Below are 26,706 nucleotides of genomic sequence, written 5' to 3' on the forward strand. Positions count from 1 at the left end.
AAATAAGTGCTGCAGGGTTTGGGTGCCCTGTGTTTTTCTGAGATAATTATTCTGCCATTATTACAGAAATGTGTATATTTCATACAAAGTGTAAAGCAGATCAGTTCTACTTACATGAACCACAGTGCGCACGTGACATTCGTGGCCTCGTTTGGAAATAACTAGCTTATTGGCATTCCTTCCAAGACGGTTGCTCAGCTGGCATATTTTAATAAAACTTTAGCCTTCATACCGATATTTTATTAACAATGGTGTTTAGTTAAATACTAATACCAATTTATATATAAATAAATAAATCTATAAATATATATATATATATATATATATATATATATATATATATATATATATATAAATAAATATATATTTTTTTGCTGTTTTAAGCTTACGTAGGCCTACAGTTCAACATTCATGTTTAACAGAATAAACAGTTAGTAAACACAAGCACATCTTATTAAACATAATTTATTTTCATCACCAATTATCAAAATAGAACAGTTTCTCAAGCAGTTTGTGATGCATTTTGGAATCAGGAGATGAGCCCCTGGTCTAATGTGCCACCTGGCTTTAGAAACCCGCTCTAAAGGCTTATTATTTGGGTAGCACAGATTCCGTTAACTTCCGGCCACAACCGCATCTGATCTAGCAACAATCGCTGATCACACCGAATGCACTTTTTGCGATGAGAGCTGTCTATTTGAATGATTTACCAATGGTTTTAACCACCTGCTGCGTCTCACGTTTTTGCTGTTGCATGCTGTGCACTCGCAGTTGAAAAAACTCTGAGCGGAAAATTTGTGTTACATCAGTCACATCTTTTTCATTATCCAATTAAATACAGGCAGAGGCGGGGATTCCATTGAGGTGACAGCAGTGTTTGTGTTGTACTTTTGAAGATGGAGGAGACTTGGTTGGTGGTGGTTGCCGTTTTGAGTTATTCAGTGCTGTATTTCACAATATTAATAGATATTAAAATTATACCAATATTGCAACAAACTAGCAACAATAAGCAGATGATTCAGTCCTTGCTTATCGACAAAAGCGCACTACGTTTTTGGAACGTAAATGCGCGTTCTTTATGATCAGCCCCTTAATCAGGTTATGAGATCATATCCTTTCTATTATCATTGTCATACCAGTGTGGCCAATTGAAATGTAGCATTAAATGAATCAAAGTGTGAAAAAAAACATCAGATTTGATGTACACTTCATTTGATTTGAAATGCATCCCCAGAATTAGCTGCTACATTTGTTTGCGGTAGCACTCGGACTGTGTTAGACAAGAGACAGATGTTAAGAACGTTTTGTTGAGAGAAAGTTGGACAAAAACATTTTGGGGAGTTTTTCTTTCTGCGTTCCTGCCTGCTGGAGTTCAGGAATTCTCTATCACACTCCACTTCCCAACTGCTGGATAAACACGATGGCCTTGAGAGAGAGTGTGTGTGTGTGGTTTGGGAGGTGTGACGCTTCCATGATCCAAACATCAAAGTGTATCCGTGGAAACTGTGAGGTAGCCAGTAAATGCAGCTAACATGGCATGACTTGTTTTTATTCCTTGACTTTTTCGTGTGGGTGAAAATGTAGTCGTTTGGGATGCGTCCTACACATCTGGTGTTAGAGAATATATCATACAGCGGTGGGCCATGTTATAAAAACACAATTTTTTGAGACGTTTCGGCCTCTAAAAAGAGTTTGACAGCTTTCTGGCAACTGATTTCCTCTTCAGTTTCTTCAGTCCAGACAACCCGCTGACCTTACTGGCATGTCTCTGTGCGGATGGGGCATCTGTGTGTGTGCGTGTGTGTTTCTACAAGCAGACTTTTTTTAGCTGAATGTTACAGAAAATAAAAACCCTACTGTATTGCACTGAAAATGCAGTTGGTTTTATATTTCATTACTTTGAACACTGTTTAAATTCCTTTTTTTTCTCACAAATATGAAATACATTTTTTTTTTTTTTAAATCATAAAAAAAATATTTTTGGACAACAAATTAACATTATTTAAAATATGTTGATGGATAATTATAGTTAAAAAGAAATACATTACTTTTAGCTAAAAATACATACAGTTAAAGAATTATTAGCCTCCTGAATTATTAGCCCCTCTGTTTATTTTTGCCCCAATTTCTGTTTAACGTAGAGAAGATTTCTTTTAATGCATTTCTGAACATAATAGTTTTAATAACTCTATAATCTCTAATAACTGATTTATTTTATATTTGTCTAGATGACTGTAAATAATATTTTACTAGAAAATTTTCTCAAGGCACTTCTATATAGCCTAAAGTGACATTTAAAGGCTTAACTAGATTAATTAGGTTAACTAGGCAGGTTAGGGTAAATAGGCAAGTTATTGTATAAAGATGGTTTGTTCTGTAGACTATCAGAAAAAAAAAATAAATAAAAAAATAAAAATATATATATATATATATATATATATATATATATATATATATATATATATATATATATATATATATATATATATATATATATATATGTATAGCTTGAAGGGGCTAATAATTTAAATCTTAAAATGGCTTTTAAAAAACTAAAAACTGCTTTTCTTCAAGCCGAAATAAAACAAATAAGACTTTGTCCAGATGAAAAAATATTATCAGACATACTGTGAAAATTTCCTCCCCTGTTCAACATAATTTGATAAATATTTAAGAAAGAAAAGAAAAAGAAAAAAAAAATCAAAGAAGGGCTAATAATTCTGACTTCAACTGTATATTATCATTTTAAAAACTATTAACATTTACAAAAACAGAAAAAAAAATACAAAATCTTTAAGTAAAATAAAAATTTATAGCCATTATAATAGATACTAAATATTAAAATACCAAACACACACTAAGGTAATGAAAACTGAAAAAATTATTCAAAATAATTCAATAATTGCCCCACAAAATGTCTTTTAAAAAACCTTACAGACTGCAGCTTTTAATTTTTTATGTTAAAGACAGGAAGAACGTAAATATTTGACCATGAGATTCTTAATGCTATTACAGTGTTATAATGAGGTAATATTTTAAACTACAGATTGTTTTTAGCTTGAAAATTCACATCTGACTGTAGTGTAAAGCAGTGCAGGTGGGTGAATGTTTGGGGCTGTTTGACCTGTGGTTTGCCTTTTGTCACAGAAGAGAGCAAGAGGAAAGGCTTTAGAAATAAACCGCAGAACTGGGTGGGTCAGAGAACACACACGTTTTGACACATGACACAGGCTCACACACACACAGGTGAGAACAAGCATACACAGCGTTTAAAAAGACTCGACAGGCAAAGACATCTTTTACATGCATGAAGGTTTAAAGATTTTCTATGTTCTTTTTTTTTTTTTTTTTTACCTAATATAAAGGGTCGTACCTACAAACACTTTTGAGTGATTCTTTGTATGAGTTTTTTGTTCTGAAACTGTAGCCTCAGGTTCTTGCTCTTATAAGCTACAGCTGACAGTTCAACCACTTCAAGGTTGGCTGTGTTGTGCGTTCAGAGATGCTCTACTGCTCGGTTGTAACGAGTGGTTATGTGTGTTACTGTTGCCTTTCTATCAGCTTGAACCAGTCTGACCATTCTCCTTTGACCTCTGGCATCAACAAGGCATTTGTGGCCACAGAACTCTCTCTTTTTTCGGACCATTCTCTGTAAATCCTAGAGATGGTTGTGTATAAAATTCTCAGTAGATCAGCAGTTTCTGAAATCAACCATGCCGCGTTCAAAATCCCCATTCTGATGCTCGGTTTGAACTGCAGCAAATTTTATTGACCATGTCTATAAAATGGTACATTTCTTATATAAAAGTGTATCAAAATGTCCTGTAAATGTTATGTTTGGAAAAAAAAACATTTGATAATTATATTAGAATGATTTCTGAAAGATCCTGTGACACTAAAGACTCGATTTATAAGAATGAAAATTCAACAATCCACAAATAGAACATTTTAATTTTAATTTCATCAGAAAACAGTTATTTCAAATTATAATATTATTTCAGAATTTTACAGCATTTTTAATTGTATTTCTGATTTCTTCCGAGCATAACCTGTTAATTGTTTTAAAAACAAACAATATGACTGATCCCGAAATGTTGGCAGAGTTTTTTTTATATCAATTTTTATTTATTTTTAAGTAGTTTTTTTTTTATTATAGGAATATGTTCATATTCATCCATTTTGTTCAATTAGTCACACAAAATATATATGTCAGGTAAAATATGTCAGGTTACAAAATCTCGATTTTATTTTTTACAAAGATTACATGAATTTTTTTTCAGAAATTATATATTTTTTATTTTTATATAGTCACAAAAATATTTATTTTTACTGTTAAAAGATTTCATGTTAACTATGTAAAAAAATATATTTTGTAACCTGACTTCTGAGTTTTGTAAATAGAATATATGCAAATTAGTGCATATTTCAACAAAGAATGCCTAATTTGCTTGTTTCATTCATTCACTCATTCATTCATTCATTCATTTTTTCTTCGGCTTAGTCTCTTTATTCATCACCACCAACTTATCCAGCATATTTTTACACAGCAGATGCCCTTCTAAGCTCCAACCCAGTACTGGGAAACATTCATACACACTCATTCATACACATACACTCCAGCCAATTTAGTTTATTCAATTCCCCTTATAGCACAAGTCTTTGGACTGTGGGGGAAACTGGAGCACCCGTAGGAAACCCACGCCAACACAGGGAGAACATGCAAACTCCAAACAAAATGCCAACTGACCCAGCCGGGACTCGAACCAGCGACCTTCTTGCTGTAAGGCGACTGTGCTAAACACTGAGCCACCGATACAGAAATTGTTTACACTTCCTAATGTAATCCATCAACTTGTGAAGTATGTTGATACATTTTAATACTATTATGTTTTACCCTGTTCACCTGCAGCGTCTTGCCTTAAAGAGAGCATCTGGCCTACTTTCCACATGCTCTGTGACCCAGTTTACACCGATTCAGACACACGGAACAGTAACAAACCTGTTCCACATCCCTTCTTGTGTGTTGTTAAAAGACGGCGCATGATCTGCTTACAGTGCTATAATCTAAAACAGACGCGCTTTGGCACACACCCTCTCTCGCACGCTCAGATGTCATAAAGCAAAAGAGAGATCTGACAATCTAATCCGCTCCCTTCATGTGCGTTTGTGTGTGTGTATGTCTGGGCCTGCGCTAACCTGCTCCTGCCAAAAGCAGGAAATGAGGGAGCTGTAAGAAAATGGACTGCCACTGTTTAGTCTCTGAACACACACACACACACACACACACACACACACACACACACACACACACACACACACACACTGTTTAGTCTTCTCCAGCAGCTGTGCTATTCCAAGTAACACAGGCAGGAAGAACAGAGAGAGCAGAAATAGATGGATGATTTTAGGACAGTGATGCCAAAGTCCTGTTGTACTTCACTGTGCTCGACTATAAACGTGCTCTACTGGAGCCTGACATAACAATGCTAATCTAATACACTTATTGTTAAGGTTTTCAGGCATTAAAAATGTTATTAAAAATATTATTTATTTATTTATTTATTAACTATTTTATATAATCAAATTATGTATTTATTCAATCATAATATTATTTAATTAATTAATTTATGAAATCAGAATTATTTATTTATTTATTTATTTATTTATTTATTTATTTATTTATCCAATCATGAAACATCAAACAGCTGCTTTTTTTTGCTTGGTTTATTATTATTATTATTATTATTATTATTATTATTATTATTATTATTATTATTATTATTTAACTGTACTTAATAACAGTAACACATTTTATATTAAATGCAATAAAATATAATAGTTATTAAATCATATGTATTTATTACAATATTTATTTATTTATTTATTTTATTCATTCGATCATGAAATACATCACATTTAGCTACTTTACTCATTTAGTTTATTATTAAAACTATTATTATTGTGCTTATTTAATTGTATTTAATTAAAAAAAAGTATATTAACGATTAAAAAACTATTTATATTTATTCATTCAATCATAATATTTATTTATCAAATCATAATATTTTATTATTTATTTATTTATTTATTATTTATCCAATCATGAAACAAATCACGTGATCCTCGTGGGCTACCATGTTGGTGACCCCTGCCTTGATGCGAGTACAGTGATAAAAGCTTCAGACGATTAATCCCGTCTATAAGCCTATACCACATTAAACTATCCACAAGAATGTGTTTCTGTGTTGTCCAAATCTTGACTTGCTAACCTGTCCCTTTCTCCTCCTCCGCAGTATCATCATGCATAACCACCTACAAGAAAACCCCGCCCCCCGTCCCGCCCAGGTCAACGCCCACCAGACCCTACATCTCTATAACAGCCCAGAGCAGCACAGAATCAGCCCAGGATGCCTACAATGAGCTGACCGGTGCTGGGCCTGCTAACCGGGCCTTGGCAGCCGTTCAGTCTGGTCTCAGCAACTCCACAGAGAGCATCGATAGCATGAAGGCCCTGACGGCAGCCATCGAGGCAGCAAATGCTCAAGTCCACGGGCCGGCCAGCCAGCATGTGACCAACAGCACCATCACCATCACCACAGCCACCGCCACCTCTAGTGTAACGCATATCTCAGAGGACGCTAAGAGAGACGCCCTCAGGAAGAGTCTGTCCATAGGGATTCAGGTTGGCCGTGTGCACTCACATCTGCAATGCCTGTTTGGTAACATTAGTGCTGGATAATAGGGCAAAGACCTGATATCACGATTCTTACCAGGATAACCATAATTCACAATTTTTTTTTCATGGTTCTTGGTCAGATTTAACACTGGAACTACCTGATTTCTATAACTACTAGAATTACCATAGTGATCTGTTGAGATATTAAAATTAAGCTTTGAATATAATATGATTTATTCAGCACTCCCTCCCAAAGAGGCATAAGGTCATTTAAAATGTATGTTTTGTTGGTTTAACAGTCCGCCAGACATTTTTCTGACTTTTAAGACCTAAAAATCACTAATTTTGCTGCAGCTTTTCTAAAAATTTGCAGCAATATTTGTGGAATTAAACTGCATTAATTTGCTGTAAATTTATACCACAAACAAAAGTCTTTATTAAAAATATTTTTTATTACTCCTGGACACAGACTAATGGACCAAATTTATAAAATAGCACTTCATTTCCACATTTCATATGTAATTAAATAACAATTAAACTCATTAACATATTAATAATCAAACAAAAATAAAAATATTAAAGTAAATTTAAAAGTGCCCACAAGTTTTTTTTCAAGTCCACATGGCCTATGTTTAAGGTGAATCAGTGTCATGATGATGTCATAGAAAGCATCTATACCCTGAATTTGCAGAAAATCCACAGCATTTCAGAAAAAAAATGCTAGATCTACAAGATTTTGCGGTGTTTGCTTGATTTTAAGATAAATTTAGCAATGGCAAAATCCTAGAGCGACTGGTTTAATGCGTATATTGTGAAATTTGTCACTTATGTCTGTAATGAGGCAACAGACAAATTTGTAAGTTTGTAATGAAGAAACAAACACTTGATAAATATAAACTGATGAATATAAGTGTTTAATGCACATTTATGCATCATATCATATCACTCAGGTCTTCAGTTGACTGTCGGATTTAACACTGGAACTACCTGATTTCTATAACTACAAGAATTACCATAATGATCTGTTGAGATATTAAAATTTAGCTTTGAATATAATATGATTTATTCAGCACTCCCTCCCAAAGAGGCATAAGGTCGTTTAAGATGTATGTTTTGTTTGTTTAACAGTCCTTCCAGGATTTCGCTGGAATAATTTTTTATTTTTTTGGCCTAAAATGACTGATTTTGCTGTGGCTTTTCTTCAAACTGCCAGCAATGTTTGCGGCAATAATTTGCGTGGATTTACTGTTTAAAAAATTTTTTAAAAAGACAAATGTCCTTATTATAATTATATTTATTTTAAATATATTTATTTATTTTTATATATATATATATATATATATATATATATATAACTTTATTACTCCTAGACCCAGACGTATAGACCAAATCTATAAAATAGCTCTTATTTTCAATATTTCATATGTAACCAAAAAACAATTAAATATATTAACCTTAAAAATTAAACAAATTAAAATATTAAAAAGTAACTTTAAAGTGCCAACAAGTTTCTTTTAGGTCCACATGGACTTGTTTTGGGTGAACCAGTGTTGTGAAGACACCAAGCCTCGAGACCTCAAATTAGGGGGAAATCCACAACATTTCAGAAAATTTGCGAGATCCGCAAAATTTGGATTTTGCAATAAATTCAGCGATCGCAAAATCCTGGAGGGACTGATTTAATATTATAATGAGGCAACAGCCAAACTTGTATGTTGGTAAATAGGAAACAGACACATGTAAACTGCTGAATATAAGTGTTTAATGCCCATATATGCATCATGTCATATCACTCGTCTCATTTACTATATTCTGTGGTGGATTCTGACCGTTCTCTTAAGACATCATATTGTCACATCATATTTACATTCAAAGCTTCTGTTGAGATATTAAAATTAAGCTTTGAATATTCATATTTAAAGAAAAAAAAATCATGCAGTCATTTTGGCCGCTATGGTAGTTCAAGGTAGACAAAATCAGTGCCTCTTTTGTGTTTTGTAATTGTAATAAAAAAAAAAAATTGTCAGAATGAAATGCTCACATATTTAGTAAACATCAGGAAATTATGTTTTATATATAAAAAATGTATTATTATAAATTATTATTATTATTATTATTATTATTATTATTATTATTATTATTATATTAAATTGCAAAAATGAAAAAAAAAAACGTAAAACAAAAAAACGCCTCTATAGTTTTAGTGTTAATATTTTGCATTTTGTCTGAGCAGTACAGGTAAACTACTGTAAAATTATGCTGATGACAGAATTACGCTAACTTAATTATTTTATGTTAAGTCACATCTCTACAAAATAATAAGTTGTTGCAAAAAAAAAAAAAAGTGTGTAGTTTTAGCTCAATTTAAATAAGTAGTTTAAACAAACAGCAATCATAATTCGAGTGTAATGCCCCTATTTTAAAAACAAAATTTAATAGAAAACAAAATATAAGATTTTAAAACAATGGTAGACACTTGGGCACTTATCATGATTCTTCCTGATGTTGGATTTAATATTTCATAACAAGTTGTCTGAGCAGTACAGCCAAACTACACTGTAAAAATGCTGGGTTCCACACAATCGATTTGTTTTGAGACAACATGCAGCAATTGCTTTAACTCATTATTTTAGAAATTAAAGGGGATTGAACATAATTAAGTTGTCACAAAAATGAGCAATTGTATTTTTTTGGCTGTAATTTCCTTTTTTTTTTTAAATGAATTAAATATAAAACTAAAAACTACATGTTAAAAAAAAAGAATGGTAGACACATGGGCAGCAGCGGTTGATGATACACATCTTTATATCTGTAACATTTTATAATACAGCTTAACATTACAAATACTTATAATATCCAAATCTTATACAAATAATATAAAATTAATTGTTTTTTTTGTAAATACTAATAGTGTTTTTTGAATCATATGGTAAAGAGTATTATACTGTATATATTAGTATTTACAATTGGTAATGAATGCAACAGCATAATGTAGTAATAACTACAGTGAACTGATAAACTTGAATGATTACTGTAAAAACAGCAAGCACACTGTTGTAATCTAACTAAAACCTTCGAATATTCAATCCATGTTGAATGTGTGTCTGCCTTTAGGTGGACGGTCCAGAGGAACCCAACCAATCAGAAGTGCACTGTAAGTTTCAGTCGGTCGGCATTCAAGTAGAGGAAGAGAGAAGGTAAGTTTATCCACACCCACTCACTCTCGCTCTCTCTTTCTCTCACTCTCTCTCTCTCTGTCACACAGAAACATATCCCATAACACCCACCTCCCATCATGTGCTCATACAAATAACACAATGTAAATGAAAACATGATACAGATGCGAATACAGTGAGTATGAATGTTCCTGAAGAATTAAAACTGTAATAGGAGAGAGAGAGAGAGAAGAAAGTAAAAGAGAGAGAGAGAGTTGTCATTTCAAGCACATGCTCCTGTGACAAAGACACTCCCATTCTCTCTGTCTCTATTTCACACACACAGCTGTCCCTATCATGGTGGTTTGGACACTGGGGCCTCCTGAAGGGGTGGGAGGCAGCGGGACAGCTGCTCTGTGTGGGTGTGTATGCGGGTGTTTGTACGTGCATGTGTGTGCGACGCATGGCCATCTGTTGCTGTGCCCATTATGAATCAGGCAGGCTGCTGGGTCACAGACATGGTCAAGTATCGACCCCCCTGTCTCACTTCTCTCTCTCTCTCCTGCTTTCTCTGGCTCGCACACCCTCATATGTCACTGTTTTAGCACCCTGTGAGAGAGGGAGGGAAATAACCTCAGGAGGAGGTAGAGTGAAAGAGAGAGATGCTCAGTGTCTGTGGGCTTTCCCCTAAAGTTCAGCCACAGGTTCAGCCGAAGCCTCGTAAAAATCACCATCTCGTAGTGCTGTCTGGGAGTACAGATCAAATGCCAGAACAAATGTCTTGCATTCGCACTTGCATACTGTGTGTAAACAGTTGTTTTACAAAAGGTCAGTTATGTTCTAGGTCAGTTGATCTGTCTGGTCCAGTGAAGTGTAAATAGAGGCTTCAGATGGCTAAAATTGCTAAGTAGACAGCACTAAAGTTTTGACATGTAGCCTTTATTAAAAGGTGCCATAGAATGAAAGTCTTATATAGTAAAAGTGTATAAAATAAGATTTCAGTTTGTTGAAATGCCATACTCTTGAGCATCAAACAACATTGATTCCTCATTCTCATTTAAATCCTGTGAAAGTCCAGGCTGAAAACACACTGTTCAGATCCACATGGGACTTTTATCAGGTTGTTTTCAATCAAGTGGTTCTGGTGACACGCAAAATTCAGATGGAGGGCAGGAAGTAAAAAAACTCAATGGGAGACATAGGGGAAAGTCTGTATTTTTGCGATTTATACCATATTTCAAAGAGGATATAAATAGAAAATAACCACATATGTTGGGCATGATCCTTATATCATGAAAAGGGCAGAGTTTTCTCTCAATGCACTTTTGCTATTTTAAGAACTGAAAAATATGGTTTGTGCTGCAGCTCATGGTTTAACAGGGTTGTGCTTAGACCGTACTCCCATTAGGTACAGTTGCCTCGAACCGGGCCAAAGCACGCTTGTCGAACAGATCCGCCACTTTTGGCGATCATAAACAGTCAGAAAGCTCTCGTGCTGCAGGAATGAGGAGGTCTGCTGAAGGTGCACAGTTGTCGTGAAGTGTGGAGTTTGCGTCTTTAATAAACTACGGCAGTTTGTGTTCACTGAACAGTAAGAATGATTAATAAATCCATATGAAACAGTCCCTTAAAACTCACGTCTCGCTTTCAGTTTCGGGCTTTGGCGCGTTTTGCACTCACACACAATTGTATCGCGCCAAAGCCCAAGTGAACCGCGCTCAGGCACACCTCTTCCAACCGGGCCAGGGCCGGCCAAGTGAACCGTGCTTGAGCCCAATTCAGCGCACTCACACTTCTCAAACGATCCGGGAAACAGGCCTGGGCACGGTACGGATGGCATAGTCTGAGTAGGCCCTTATACTCTTAAAGGGCCATGAAACCCCCTCGTTTCAGCAGGGTGTTTTCACACCTCTACTTTGGAAAAAGTCAGAAAAGTGGGCGTGTCCAGCTCTGTTTAGGGGGGAGTGTCGGAGGAACTAAAGTGGGATGGTGTGGGAGTGTCTATTTGTGCACGCGCGAGTTTCAGAGTCAAAATACACACCCACACAGACAGGAGAAAGTGATGGTGTTTAACCTACATGGACATCTGTAGTCGAATTATTATTATTATTATAGTCGAAATGTTGGACTTTAACTGCAGTTTGGCTCTTTCATTCAGGGAATTCATTCATGCCCCTCGCGACAAACGAGATATTTGATTTGAGGATCTGCTGCAAGCATGTATTTTTCATGCAATGTTTGATACCGCACGGCGAATGAGAGAAAAAAAAAACTCTGCATTTCCCGGAAACTTAGATGCACACGGCAGGTAGCGTCAGAAAGCCGCGTGTGTTATTCCGGTCACTAAATGCGATGCTAACATTTCTGCACTCAGTGCAATAGTTAACTTAATTCGATACGAACAAACTGAATAAACAAAGAGCACTGGTCGCTCACTTACCAAATCTGTAGAGACGGGACAATCACCAGCAACTAGAGCCGCGTCTTTATGGAGAGAATACTACAAGCAAATCCAGATTTCAGCGTTTGCAGATGAGAACAGCTCTCAGGTAAACAATAAACCTCCTTAGACACGCAAGTTATTGTTGTCGAGCGTTGCGTACACTGTTAATCCACACGTGATCCAGATAAGCTCTCACAGAGAGAAAATGAAAACGAAACTTAACGGCAGCAAACTATAAAAGCAACACTTCACGCTTGTTTTGCCAACACAACGTGGCGTCTTTGTGGTGTAAACACGGTGACACAAATGAATATTAATGAAGTTGCACAATAGAGCGCGCTGATTGGTTTGAACCAAGCCTTACTCATGCATTAATGTATCACACTGTAAGACGTAATAAGACTCACTCAGGCACAGACGCCCAGTCTGCACGCTGGAATACAGGCTATTATGTCATGGTCGTGACGCAGCTTCAAAAATTCGTTTCAAACAGGAAGTACGAATTTGCTTGAAATAACGCAAAAACAACCAATTTACACTTTTTAGTGAAATATAGGTGTCCTAATAGTGTTTTTAGCAGTGTGGGACACATATACGACTGTCAACAGCTCAAAAAATGTGTTTTGGTGTTTCGTGACCCTTTAATGAGTTATGGGTGTGTTTTTAGCATAACGTGCATTAAACCAATCAGAATCTTATCTCAATGTTAATGTTGGTTAACATTTTATTCAAAACTGATTAGTATTAAAAATAAGTATTTAAAATTAACATTGTACACTGTATTCAATGCTGATTAGTATTAAACAGGTATTTAAAGTTAATTTTAAAAACTACCAGTTGTTAGTTTAGCAACATGCTAATATGTTGTTGGTTAACCATTCTTGTTTCTGTATACATTACTGTGTGCAAGAAGCACATAGTTGTTACTTATGCCGACAGTTTCGTGAGTGTTTAAGGTGCCGTTTTTGTAGGGGGCTGTACTTATGTAGATGTTAGATATCTAGGTTTTGACTATTGAAATATCGGCTAAAACATGTGTGTATACATGTATAGAGAAGGCCGTGGCCAGTAACTGCCAGCATTGAGGAGTTGAGGGCAGTAGATTCCTAGACGGTGAGAAAGAGACACACAATGCGCGCACACACACACACCCCCGCACAAGTTGCCGGTATTTGGACTTTGCTGAAGCATGCCTTTGTAACTGAGAGGGAATACAGCTGTAAAACACCAGCACACACACTCAGCTCTCCTAGCACAGGTCTGCTCTTGTTAACTGCTGAAGTCAGAGCCATTGAACTGTATGCAGAGACTCCTTTAGCACGTCATACACTCTTTTCCTTCTCCTCGGTGCGGTAGGAATGAAGGAAATTAAGGAATGAGTTGTCCTGCCCTGTGGCAGCGTCCCAAACCACTTACTCCTGGCTTCTTTTCTTTATGAGTGAACTACAACAGGTCAGACATGTGTGATAACATAGAGATTAAGGATGAACTGTTAAGCTCCGACAGACAGACAGACAGACAGACAGACAGATATCATTTAGACAGTACACAGAGGTCACGGTTCTATGTGTACCTCGGTTTCGGGGTCACAACACAACAGAAACCATAAAAAATCCCTAGTTCTTGTGTTTTCTGTTGATTTTGAACAGGCAGAAGTGTTTGCTACAGAGCAGGAAAGTTGCTTGTGATGCAAAAGAATCAAATAAGCAGACGAAAAAAAAAACTTTATAATTAGACTATAATTAAACTTAAACAGCTTCAACTTTACAAGGAATGGTATTAATTAAATGACAGTTACACAGCAATGGATGAATCAGAAGAACTCAAAAGGTGGGCCAAGAGTTCTGAGGTTCTGTGTACCAAGTTGGCATGACAACAGCAACATGGCAGAACCACTTCTGCAGTGCTTCTCAGACGCAAAGATTGCATTTTTTTGTGAATTGCTGCTAAGGTCACGGATACAGACACGATGGATGGATGGATGGATGGATGGATGGATGGACGGACGGACGGACGGACAGACGGACAGGAGACAAAAATAGACAGACAGACAGACATATAGAGACAGATGGATTGATGGATACAAATAGACAGACAGATAGAGACAAATAGACAAACAGACAGACCATAGACAGACAGACAGACTGAGACAGGGATGGATGGCAAATAGATAGACTGTAGACAGACAGACAGACAGACAGATAGATAGATAGAGAGAGACAAATAGACAGACTGAGAAAGAGATGGATGGATGGATGGCAAATAGACAGAATGTAGACAGACAGACAGACACAGATAGAGCTTTGGTTAATATGTAAAGCACTCAGTCCACCATCAGTTAGTTTCACACTGAAACACCACATTCACTTTGTGCACAGAATATCTCATACTTAATGGAATATCCAGATTTAACCTGAATGACTGAGCTTCCAGTCATGGTAGACCAGTAAATTGATATCAGTGTGATTTTTTTTTTTTTTTTTTTGGCAAGTGGAGGTCAAAGAAACATGAACAATGTTCAAATACTTGAAACGGTTTTAGCATACTGTTTGTCATTTACATTTCTTCAGTTTGGTTTGATTTTGCCTTCTAATTCATACCTCTCTATGTCTTTTATAAATGTCCAGATATTCTGGGATGTAAAAGGAATCTTCTGTAAAAAAAAAAAAAAAAGAAAGAAAAAAAAAAAGTCTTCCAGTTACATTTAACTGTGAACATGAGAACCACAATCACACACACACACACACACACACACACACACACACACACACACACACTTTCTTCTGATATGATTTACAGAAGGGAATGATTACTACCATGTGAGCGGAAAAAGAAATGAATACTCTTTTCTCTCTCTCTTACTGTCTTGCACTCTTTATTTGTCTCTCTTCCATTCTACAGGAAGTAGTTAGCAGATATGAAACAGGCCTCTCTGACACACACACGCCGACTATCTAAAGCGCTCTGTAATGGAAAACAAATGTAGTTCAGAAGAACAGACACAGAAAATACTGATTGCTAAGTCCACAAAAAAGATAAAAGAAACCTTTGCTATTTATGGCCTGCGTGCGCTATCGTTTCTTTTGTTGTGCCTTCCAATAAAGCCAAAATTCAGTCGCTCAGATGCACTGAGACACACTCAGGGTACGGTGAGAGATGTCAGTGTGCTTCACTGCACCTGAATAGAGCAGGTGTCCAACATCTCCAACACACACACACACACACACACACACACACACACACACACACACACACACACACACACACACACACATCAGGCAAATACAGAGTATCAGATCTAAGCCAGATCACTTTGAAATGTTATCCCTCTCTATTCCTGCTGGAGAAGAGCTGTGTGTGTGCTACATTCGTTTACAATATCATCTCTTTAACTAGCAAGGATGTTTTGTTAAAGAAAATGAAAAGCCTTTCGCTGCTTTTATAAATGTATTAATTTAGTGTTTATTTGTACACACATGCTTGTGCAGGGCCCGTGCTGGCTTTTTGCTGGCACTGCTGTCTATGGCAAGCCCACAACAAATTTAAACAGGCCCGGTGCGGGCTAGCCCAAGTATGGCCCACCGCTACGAGCTCTGTGTGACTATGGCCCACATTAATCCCATGCAGGCCTGCTTGTGTACTAGCTAGGGATGGGGAGTCGATAACAAAAGCAAAAGTTTCAGAAAAAGGCAAAACAACCGTGATATGCAGTAATATCCATTTTGGCGCTTTGCTTTCGTGGCCGTCACCTAGCAACAGCTGTACACAAAACAGCAGCTTGATGACACAAGTGTACCGGGTTTCAGAAGGAACAAAGACAATATGGACACAAATCAGCGGAGGGGGGGCTATCGAACTTGGGTTCAGACCAGGCATTCGAACCAAGTGTGAAAGCCCCCAAAGAGAAACAAGGTTGAAAGATCATATGACATTGAATACTGAATTCAGCTTTCCCATCACATTAATATATTACTATATATACAGATACAGTTGAAGTCAGAATTATTAGCCCCCTTCCATTTTTTTCCATTTTTGTCTTCTTTTTGAAATTTTTCCCAAATGATGTTTAACAGAGCAAGCACATTTTCACAGTATGTCTGATAATATTTTTTCTTCTGGAGAAACTCTTATTTGTTTTATTCCGGCTAGAATAAAAGCAGTTTAGAATTTTTTATGAACCATTTTAGGGACATAATTATTAGCCCCTTTAAGCTATATTTTTTCTCGATAATCTACTGAACAAACCACTGTTTTACAATAACTTGCCTAATTACCCTAACCTGCCTGGGCAACTTAATTAACCTAGTTAAGCCTTTAAATGTCACTTTAAGCTGTATAGAAGTGTCTTGAAAAATATATAGTCAAATATTATTTAGTGTCATCATGGCAAAGATAAAATAAATCAGTTATGAGAGATGAGTTATTAAAATGATTATGTTTAGAAATGTGTTGGAAAAAATCTTCTCTCCCTTAAACAAAAATTGGGGAAAAAATAAACAAGCGGTCTAATAATTTAGGGGGGCTAATAGTTCTGACTTCAACTGTGTGTGTCTGTATACAACAACAACAACAACAACAACGTTTCACAATATTATAGGTTTTACTGTATTCTTTAATCAAATTGTTAAAGTTTTGGTAAGCATAAAATACTTGATTTAAATGGCATTAAAGATCATACAAAAGCAAGGTTTTGAAAGCTTTAAGAGCTTTATTTATACATATTTTGTATAAATTTTGTATTTTGTATAAATTTGTTCACACTTTGATATTGCTCGACATTAATGGCGGGTTTGGCATGCTGTCCTGGAAGGGAACCCTTAACTCTGAGATAATTGACCCCAGGGCTCCCACCTGGTCGATGAGCATGTAAGGCGTGCTAAGAGTCAGGTAGTTCTCGAGACCTCACTCTGGTAAAAGAGGAAATGGGGGATATGGGGGGGATCTTTCAAAAAACTAAGATAAAGGAGTAATACTTGACAGGCTATTTAAAGTGAGTTTGAATATATCTGATTGGCTTACTAATGATCATGGATGGAGACCAATCATATCACATGCTCCTCTCGAAATTAGTTTGTAAATCTTCACTTTGTGATGCACATTTTTTGTAGCTTACATTATTTTTAATGGTGCGATTCTAAAGTTTTTATCACCATTATTTGAGCAACTGATTTTAATGCCATTCATCTTTTCTTTTTAGCTACCGTAGAGTCACACGCTCCAACAGCGTCACCACTGCCGTTCAAGCTGATCTTGACCTTCTGGAGGGTCTTGCCGATGACCAGTTAAAACAATCCCACCAGGGCCCCATTGTCCACCAGTCATCCCGAGACGCGGCCACTTCCACCGTCAGCATTCAGGGCTCAGGGAACCACTACCATGCCTGTGTCCAGGATGAGTACAGTGACATGGACTTCGACCCCTCCATACTGCCCCCACCGGACCCCTGGATGGATGGAGCCACGGAGGAGGAATATGCAGGTGGACTGTCGGGCTCTGTGTGTCTGCAGGATGGACGCTGGTTTCTGAAGCTGCTGCAGGCAGAGGTGGAGAGGATGGAGGGCTGGTGCATGCAGATGGAGCAGGATGAGCGAGAGAACGAGCTACCGGAAGACAGTGAGTAACTATGACATCATCGCTCTAAATAGGCCGTAAATACAGACTGATGATTTACTGTGCATTATAGGTCACATTATTTAAAATGTTTTATTCTACTGCATTTCAGGAATTAAAGAAATCACAAGAATAATTTTATTTGACTGCTTTTAGGTATTAAAGACTCATTTAAAATATTTTATGCAACTTTTTGGGGGTATTTAAGACTTGTTTAGAAATAAAAACAGTTGAATAGATTGAGGAATAAAGACCATGTGGAATATTTATTCAAATGCTTTCTTGCATAAAACATTTGTTTAAAATATTCGATTCAACTACTTTTTAGAATACACACTCACCAGCCACTTTATTAGGTACACCTTACTAGTATCGGATTGGACCCCCTTTTGCCTTCAGAACTGCCTTAATCCTTTGTGGCATAGATTCAACAAGTTGAACTCATTGTGCTGTTCAAGAAACCATTCTGAGATGGTCCGTGCTTTATAGCATGGGGCATTAAGTAGCCATCAGAAAATGGGTACACTGTGGTCATAAAGGAATGGACATGGTCTGCAACAATGCTCAGGTAGACTGTGGCATTGACACAATGCTCAATTGGTACTAATGAGCCCAAAGTGTGTCAAGAAAATATCCCCCACACCATTCACCACCACCACCACCACCACCAGCCTTAACCGATACGATGATTAGATCCATGCTTTCATGTTGTTGATGCCAAATTCTGACCCTACCATCTAAATATCGCAGCAAAAACAGAGACTCAGACCAGGCAATGTTTTTCTAATCTTCTATTGTCCAATTTTGGTGAGCCTGTGTTAATTGAAGCCTTGGTTTCCTGTTCTTAGCTGACAGGAGTGGCACCTGATGTGGTCTTCTGGCCATTCCCCTCTGAACTCTGGAATCAACAAGGCATTTGCGCCCACAGAACTGCCGCTCACTGGATATTTTCACTTCTGAAAGTGGAAAACCACCCTAGAGATGGTCCTGCGTGAAAATCCTAGTAGATCAGCATTTTCTGAAATACTTGGTGCCAGATCTAGATCAGCTGGTCTAACAACCATGCCACATTCAAAGTCACTTAAATCCCCCTTCTTCCCCATTCCCAATGCTCGGTTTGAACTGCAGCAGATCGTCTTGACCATAAATGCATTGAGTTGCTGCCATGTGATTGGCTGATTAGAAATTTGTGTTATTGAGCAGTTGGACAGGTGTACCTAATAAAGTTACGGTTAATTGTAAACTCTTCGAATAATCAGTTCAACTGCATTTTGGACATTAAATACTCATTACAAAAATTTTATTCAACTGCTTTGTTGGCATTAAAGATTCAATTAGAATATTTAATACATCTGCATTTTGGAAGTATAGACTCATTTAGAATAATCTACTCAATGATATTTAGAACATTAAATGCTTTGACGCAATATACATTGTAAAAGAGCTACAGAAATAAAGATTTATTGAATTAAATACTCAGAATATTTGATTCAACTACTTCTTTGGGCATTAAAGAATCATTTAGAGAAAATAAATTCAGCTGCGTTTTCTGGATTACAGACTCATTTACAATATTCAATTCAGAAACATTTAGTTTCTAGAATTTTCAATTCATCGCCCATTCTTTGGAAGATTTGAATGTTCTAAATGCACCATTGATTCAACATATATTATTGCCTGGTAGGCAACTTACTATAGGAGTTATTTTAAGTTAGTTTAAATAATTTAGCTTAGTAATGAACAGCATCATTAATTTAATCATCACTGAATTACATATTCTGCTATTTTGTTTTCAAGGTAGTCTTTAAATGGAGTGATCAGTCAGCTCTTTTTGAAGGCTTGATTGTGTTTATGGGCTGCACTGTAACGTTCATGCACTTTCACTCTGCACTGTTAACTTCCTACTCCTGTGAAGACCCTCCCTCAGATTGGACAGCTGACCCAGTGTGTTCTGATCTGCTAACCATCCATTGTCCAGTTACAAAATTATGCAAATTTGAGGGTTTTTAACATCACAAACTCTAGAGAAGAAACTTCTTGTAGTCTCTACCAGATGTCTGCTGCTGACCTTACAAATTAATTCTGTAAAAGAAATTCCCTCTCTTTCGACTGAACTTTCAGTGTTAACTTTGCAGGTGTTATTTATGCTAATTTGTAGCACTTTGTATCGTTTAGAGAATAATAAGCCACTTCAGCAAAATCACAAGCGTACAAGGTCATTTCACAGTCTGGTTACCTCCGGCCGCCCCCGTTTCTTAATCTCCCACTTCCCGCCTTTTCCTTCGAGCACACACACACACACACCGGACGCAGTGACCGTCTTCATGTCAGTCACAAAGCCTGCTTGTTCATCCATCTCCTGTCTGTCTCCCTCGCGCATACCAGACATTTCTACCAGCAGGGAGCCACCCATCTCCCTCGTTCATTCGCTGCTTCGTTCTCACTATTTTCTCAGTTTCTAAATCTGTCTCCTTCCACTCTCTCTCTCTCTCTCTCTTCCTCAACCCTTCCTTCTTTCCCCGAATACATAAAAGATGCTAATCCCCATGTCCTACGACAGCGCATTGTTTGCCATATGGTCTCTCGCTGCTGCATATGTTAAACAGAGCGAGTTCATTTCGTCAGATCTCTGTTTAAACCGCCTCATGGCTCCAATCCGCAGAGACACGCTGCAGTTTCTCCTCAGGCCACGGTGAAAGCCTTTACATGACCCTCGTATGGCAAACATTAGCTTCCTTTAAGAGAATTCGCCCTTGTTTGGTAATCTGATATGCTGTTTACCCTCTTTCACTCTCAATCTATCTTTTTACATCACACTCTAGTTCTCTGTGTGTGAGTGAGTGTGTGTGTGAGGCTCATTTGCTTTGGCGGGTGTTTGTTTGGTGTGCATGGTAAACACTCCCCCCTACTCCTCCGGTTCCTGCATTTGGGTTCCCAAGGCTTAGATATTTATGACCCCCTTCAAGCTTCAAAGAGATAGCATTTAAACATTAACCGGCCGTCTGAGCTTTTGCAACACAAACGCACACAGACACTGAGCTGTTGCATATCATTTCTCATAAAGGATATCAATTTTTAACACACTTTTGTTTTACTAAAGCTGTTGAATTTTGTCTTTTTTAATTGTTTTGTCTGTTTAGTCCTTGGAAAGATTCGCAGTGCGGTGGGCAGTGCACAATTGCTGATGGCGCAGAAATTTCAGCAGTTCCGGGATCTTTGTGAAGAAAACTTGGTATGTATGAAGCAGAATATCAGAGTGGTACTTATGGCCTCTTTCCACTGAGTGGTACGGTATGGCTTTTATAGCCATTTCCACTGTCAAAAAGGTACTAAAGTGCGAGCGTTTTCGCTTTCTCATGTGCATTCGCCATGTGTCTAGATTTGAAATAGTGTTAATATTATTATAGAGCTGATGATAATAATGAGCGCGTGATTATTAAAGTGCTTCTGACATCTGATCCATCCGACAAACGCAAGAGTGGCATGCGACACAAAGAAGAAGCCGGGAAAAACAAGGGAGCAAATAACTGTTTCAGCAACCTAAAACTCATAAACTAACTGCCATGTTTAACTCTTATCATTACCTTTTGGACTATTATGAACTCGGAATGACAGAATTACTTTCTAACTGAGGTTGCATGTGCTGGTGAAGATTAAAGATACAGATGAGAGGTTTGCACTGACTGTGGGCTATATGTTGCATGTTGTTTTTGAACCCAATAAGGACTAAATGTGTGCTGTGTGCAGTTTATCTGTAATTGGTATTATATCGGAGACTGTAAAGATCTGTATGTGTTCATATTTGTTCCATTTATTTATTTTATATAATTGCAGACGTTGCAGTACGCCATTTTGCATTGATCTGCAGTTATAATCAAATAATGGTTATAGAAAGGTTAGTAATGAACATTTAAACACAAGTATTTATGTGTATAAAGCATCTGTTTGGTGGGAAGTGCTTCTCATACGATATATGAGCAACCTGTACAGCTTTTTCTTTGACATTTCCTCGAGCGAAAACTACATCAACTGAAACTTTGTCGTACACCATGCCCACCAAAAGAGTACGATTGGTACCCTTTTAGCCTTGAAAACGCAAGCCTATGTGCCATACCCGTACCATACCACTCAGTGGAAACTCACCATTAGCGGCTCCACCCATTAGTGGCTTTCTTAGTAACACTAAATTAAGCTAAATCAGTTAGATATTTTTAGGCATTATGTCATTTGTCTACCCCCCAAGTTAACAGATGTTTTGTGTGTGCTCTATTCTCTGGCTGTCAGAATCCCAACGCCCACCCGCGGCCCATGTCTCAGGATCTGGCAGGATTCTGGGATATGCTGCAGCTGTCCATTGAGAACATCAGTCTGAAGTTTGACGAGCTCCACCAGCTGAAAGCTAACAACTGGAGAGCGCTGGATCCTTCTGAGAGGAAGGTGCATTACAAATCCAGATGCATTACACACTCTAAACAATGGCTAAGAATACCATCGAGTCATTTATGTAATGTCATTTTTCTGCATGCTTAAGCTGCTTGATTGGTTTGTTGTTGCTGTTGGATATGTCAGAGTAGAAGCAATATTTAATTTGACGCGAACAATAACAAGCCTCAGGAGGGTGGATGTGCTGTCTGCTCAGTCTTGAACATTTCCCCCAAAATAATAATTCTGTCATTATTTACTGTTCCAAATTTATGTGACTTTCTGTGGGATGCAAAAGGGGAGTTGAGGAATTGCAATGTTGCCCTAAATGGAGCCTGATGACATCAAGTAAAAAAAAAAAAAACGCCACAAAATGCTACAAAAGTAGAACAGTAGTAATTATTTTCAGGTCGTCTGATTGTGTCTTTTAAAATCATGCATAACTTTGAGACAGCAAATATCAATTATAATTTTGTTTGCATGTTTTTGGTCATCCAATCACAAGTGGCAAGCCAAGACACATTGGGCCTTATCATACACCTGGTGCAATAAAGCGCTAGATATGTATGGCGTGATTTGTTGCTATTTTAAGATCAGCGCAACCCAATTTTCATGTTTATTGGCATATTTATATTTGTTTTGCTAAACTTTTTTTAGATTTGTCCACCTATCGGGTTTAGGAGATGTCTTCATCACCATAACAATAGGACATGCGTTTGGGCATAACCGTCCACACCTCGTTAATATTGATTATTTATTAGTTTGCTAAAAATTAAAAGAATTTTTTATTAATATTTTAAAACAAATCTTTGCGCTTAAAGTAAATTAAATATGTGGGCAAATGGATGTCTTTAGTGGTGTGCGTACAAACCTTTTTTCTTATTCACGAAAGTAAAGGAATAAAGAGTAAAAGTAAAGAGAACGTAAAAGGGCTAAATGGAGGAGGATCGTTCTTTATCATCGCGCAGATTGTTTGTTTAACAGTTTTCTCGCTAGTGAAGCGTTCAGTTTTTCCACTTACAGAGTTCGCCATGTAAATAGCAAATGCGCCACAGCTCAATGCAACCATTAGCATAATAGCTTTGAAAACACAGTTTCTCCCCTGCAGTCCAAAGCCACGCCTCCTGATGTCACGAATGTGCACCCTGAAGATGACAGTAAACAACTCACACACTCATACACTATGGACAATTTACCTAAATGATCTAGTGTGGATGTTGATGTTTCTCAGAGATGGGTTGCAGCTGGAAGGACATCCGCTGCGTAAAAACGTGCTAGATAAGTTGGCGGTTTATTCTGCTGTGGCGACCCCGGATTAATAAAGGGACTAAGCCGACAAGAAAATGAATGAACTTTAATCATTACTATTGGAATGTGAAGAGACTTTCAACTAGCACAACAAAAACAAATTCTGAAGACAATCACCTACTGCACCTTTAAATATGGCATTTACTCTGACTCTTAAGTGTTCGCTTAGACGACAGCTATGTTAGCATAATCCTGTTTTCAGCTTTTAGTATAAAATGGTGTCTGCTTTATTATATGTTGCATTTTGTTCAAATGTTTATCTAATTTTCTTAATTGCATGTGCTATTGTATTATATGTTTTGCTCATTGTCTTATTATTTTGTGTTCTGTGTTTGACAGTGAACTGGTTTTCAGATGATGCTACCAAATTGCACGCTGCATGCTGTTCTCCCCCAGTGGTCCCGTTCACCTCACGACAAATGGGTTAAACCAAAAATGGCCCTGCCACCCTTGAGCTCTTGCTTAATATATTTGGCTAATGCCTGGCACTAAATATTGCAAATGACCCAGCAGATGACCCTGCGTTTGCATGCTTTAGCTGTGTTGCATTACATCAAGAAGTCACAGATATAACAGTCAAGAAGCTAACAGATTTGTCATTGATGTCCAGGAGAGGCGCGTGCCCCCTCCGGTACCCAGGAAGCCAGGGAAGGGTCCCATGCTGCTAGTGAGAGATCGGTCTCTGGAAGGTTCCCAGCGAACGGAGGCTCGAAAGCGGTTGTTAGCGGCAAAACGTGCTGCTGCTTCTCAGCGCCAGAACTCTGCTACAGAATGCGCCGACAGCATCGAAATATACATCCCAGAGGCCCAAACACGACTATAAACACGGTCACTGTAAAACAACCAGGTGCTTAGAGGCCTAAACAGACACAAAAACACACTCATCTTCAACCATAACACAATAGCACTGAATGACAAAGGCAGGGTAGCTGTAACATAATCACTCCTCTTTTCTTGTGTAAAAGAGAGTTTCTTCACTGTGGGCTTCTACTGTATGTATTTATGACTTAAAGGGATAGTTCACCTAAAATGTACATTTGTCAGTAATTTATTCACCCTCAGGCCATTCAAGATTATTCAGTAGTACATTTAAGGAGATTTTTAGCTATAACTGTGGTATTTGGTGATTCATTTAATGCAAGTCATTGACTTTTAGACAGTTTTAGAGTAAAAAAAAACATATATAGGCAAAACAAATGTAATCTAACGTACCTGACAAGAGGTCTTAACAATCAAATGCTTTGTTACTGCTCAAACCCTGGGACACACCAAGCTTAAAGGGCCATGAAACCCCCCTGTTTCAGCATCTTGTTTTCACACCTCTACTTTGGAAAATGTCAGGAAAGAGGGCATGTCCAGCTCTGTTTAGGGGGGAGTGTTGGAGAAGGGAAAAAGGCATGGTCCGTAAAAATTTGCATAAAAATGGAAGTGTCGATTTGGGCACGCGCTGATTTTTACAAAGGCAAAACAAACACACAGACGCAGAGGAGAAAGACAGTGACTGTGTTTACATGGACATTAGAATTCAAATTATTTGCCAAATTATTAAATGGTGGACTTTAACTGCAGTTTGGCTCTTTCATTCAGGAATTTCATTCATGCCCCTCCTGACAAACAAGGTATTTGATTCGAGGAATTGCTGGAAGCGTGCATCTTCCATGCAATGTTTGTTACCGCACGGCGAATGAGAGAAAAAAATGCCTCCGCATTTCTTGGTAACTTAGATGCACTCGGTAGGTAGCGTCAGAAAGCCGTGTGTGTTATTCCTGTCACAAAATGCAGCGAAAATCCTCCACGACGGTAAGTTTGGTTGGGTTGCTTACACGTTTACACTCGGGAGAGCAGCATTTACAGCGGATTTTTCAGTCCATAATATTCTAGTGATGTTAACGTATGGTAAACTTTATTAACTTAGAAATCATTTGACTAAGGTCCGTCTTTAAACACTAAAAGAGTACTGCTGACGATACTAAATGACTTTGCCTCTGAATAAACAAACAAAGACCACTGATCGCTTACTTACCAAATCTGTAGACACAGGACAAATCAACACCAACTGGATCTGCGCGTTTATTAAAAGAAGACGAGCGGCAAATCCAGATTTCACCATTTCAAGATGAAAAAAAAGCTCTCAGGTAAAAAAATGTTCCTTAGACACGTATTTCTACTGTGCGTCATGTGCACTGTAATCCACACGTGAGTCCAGCTGCGCTCTCAGAGAGGGAAAATAAAAACAAAACCTTCACTGCAGCAAATTATAAAAGCAACATTGACGACCCATAACTCCAAACAATTCATGTTCTCCCGCTTGGCAACACAACGCAGCGTTTCTCTGCCGTCTGAACACTGTATCAGGTAAAAACAGTCCTGGAAGCTATCATGCATATTAATGAAGTTGCACCGCATTCACAATAGAGCGCGCTAATTGGTTTGAACCAAGTCATATTCCTGAATTAATGCAACACACTCAGACACTTAATAAGGTACTCCCAGGTACAGACAGCCAGTCTACACGCTAAAATACACGCTCATGGCCGTGACACAGCTTCAAAAGTTAGTTTCAAAACGGAAGTACGAATTTGCTCAAAATAATGCAAAAACAACCAATTTTCACTTTTTAGTGAAATATAAGTGTCATAATAGTGTTTTCAGCAATGTGGGACACATATATGACAGTCAACAGCTCAGAAATTGTGTTTTGGTGACCATTTAAGTTCGGCAGCAGAAACTTACCTTAACCAACATCTTTCGGTGAGCATCTGTTTGTTTGGTGTGTTCCACACGTCACCTCTCGTCAGGCTCATGTTGGGAGGTTGTACTATTCAGCATGTAGAATCGATGTCAGTCAATAGTAAAGGAGAGCACTCCGATTGGATGTTCAGCTACAAATCAGAATGAGAGAATAAAAAATTAAGTGACATAACAAGGGAGTAGATTTAGAGCTAATTAGAGACCTAACATTTTGTTTAGAGACTGAACACATTTTTACTTTTGTACAGCAATGTATGCATGCACCTTAAGCTGAAAAAAAGTCTGAGCGCGTAAACAGAACAGCACACATTCTATTTAGCATATTTAAAAAACATGAATAA

The 26,706-nt window shown here is 37.5% G+C and overlaps 1 protein-coding gene and 1 long non-coding RNA gene across 27 annotated transcripts in view; one reads left to right on the forward strand and one right to left on the reverse strand.

Annotated features, from left to right (window-relative positions):
* Positions 1-25,182, forward strand: part of dlgap1b (discs, large (Drosophila) homolog-associated protein 1b) — a 253,870-nt gene extending 228,688 nt beyond the window's left edge. For all 15 annotated transcript variants that reach the window (XM_087309262.1, XM_087309266.1, XM_087309271.1 and 12 more), the window contains 6 exons: positions 6,294-6,682; positions 9,791-9,873; positions 17,472-17,887; positions 21,025-21,116; positions 22,169-22,321; positions 24,225-25,182. In XM_087309262.1, coding sequence (XP_087165388.1) covers positions 6,294-6,682; positions 9,791-9,873; positions 17,472-17,887; positions 21,025-21,116; positions 22,169-22,321; positions 24,225-24,437 — 1,346 coding nt within the window. In that variant the 3' untranslated portion in view covers positions 24,438-25,182. The remainder of the gene's footprint in view (positions 1-6,293; positions 6,683-9,790; positions 9,874-17,471; positions 17,888-21,024; positions 21,117-22,168; positions 22,322-24,224) is intronic.
* LOC141380822 (uncharacterized) overlaps positions 1-26,706 on the reverse strand; it is a 101,070-nt gene that overhangs the window by 59,289 nt on the left and 15,075 nt on the right. For all 12 annotated transcript variants that reach the window (XR_015524777.1, XR_015524767.1, XR_015524778.1 and 9 more), the window contains one exon: positions 26,348-26,496. This is a non-coding gene — a long non-coding RNA (uncharacterized LOC141380822). The remainder of the gene's footprint in view (positions 1-26,347; positions 26,497-26,706) is intronic.

Source organism: Danio rerio, chromosome 24, assembly GCF_052040795.2.
Source record: "Danio rerio strain M-AB ecotype USA chromosome 24, GRCz13ab, whole genome shotgun sequence".
Classification (NCBI taxonomy): Eukaryota; Metazoa; Chordata; class Actinopteri; order Cypriniformes; family Danionidae; genus Danio; species Danio rerio.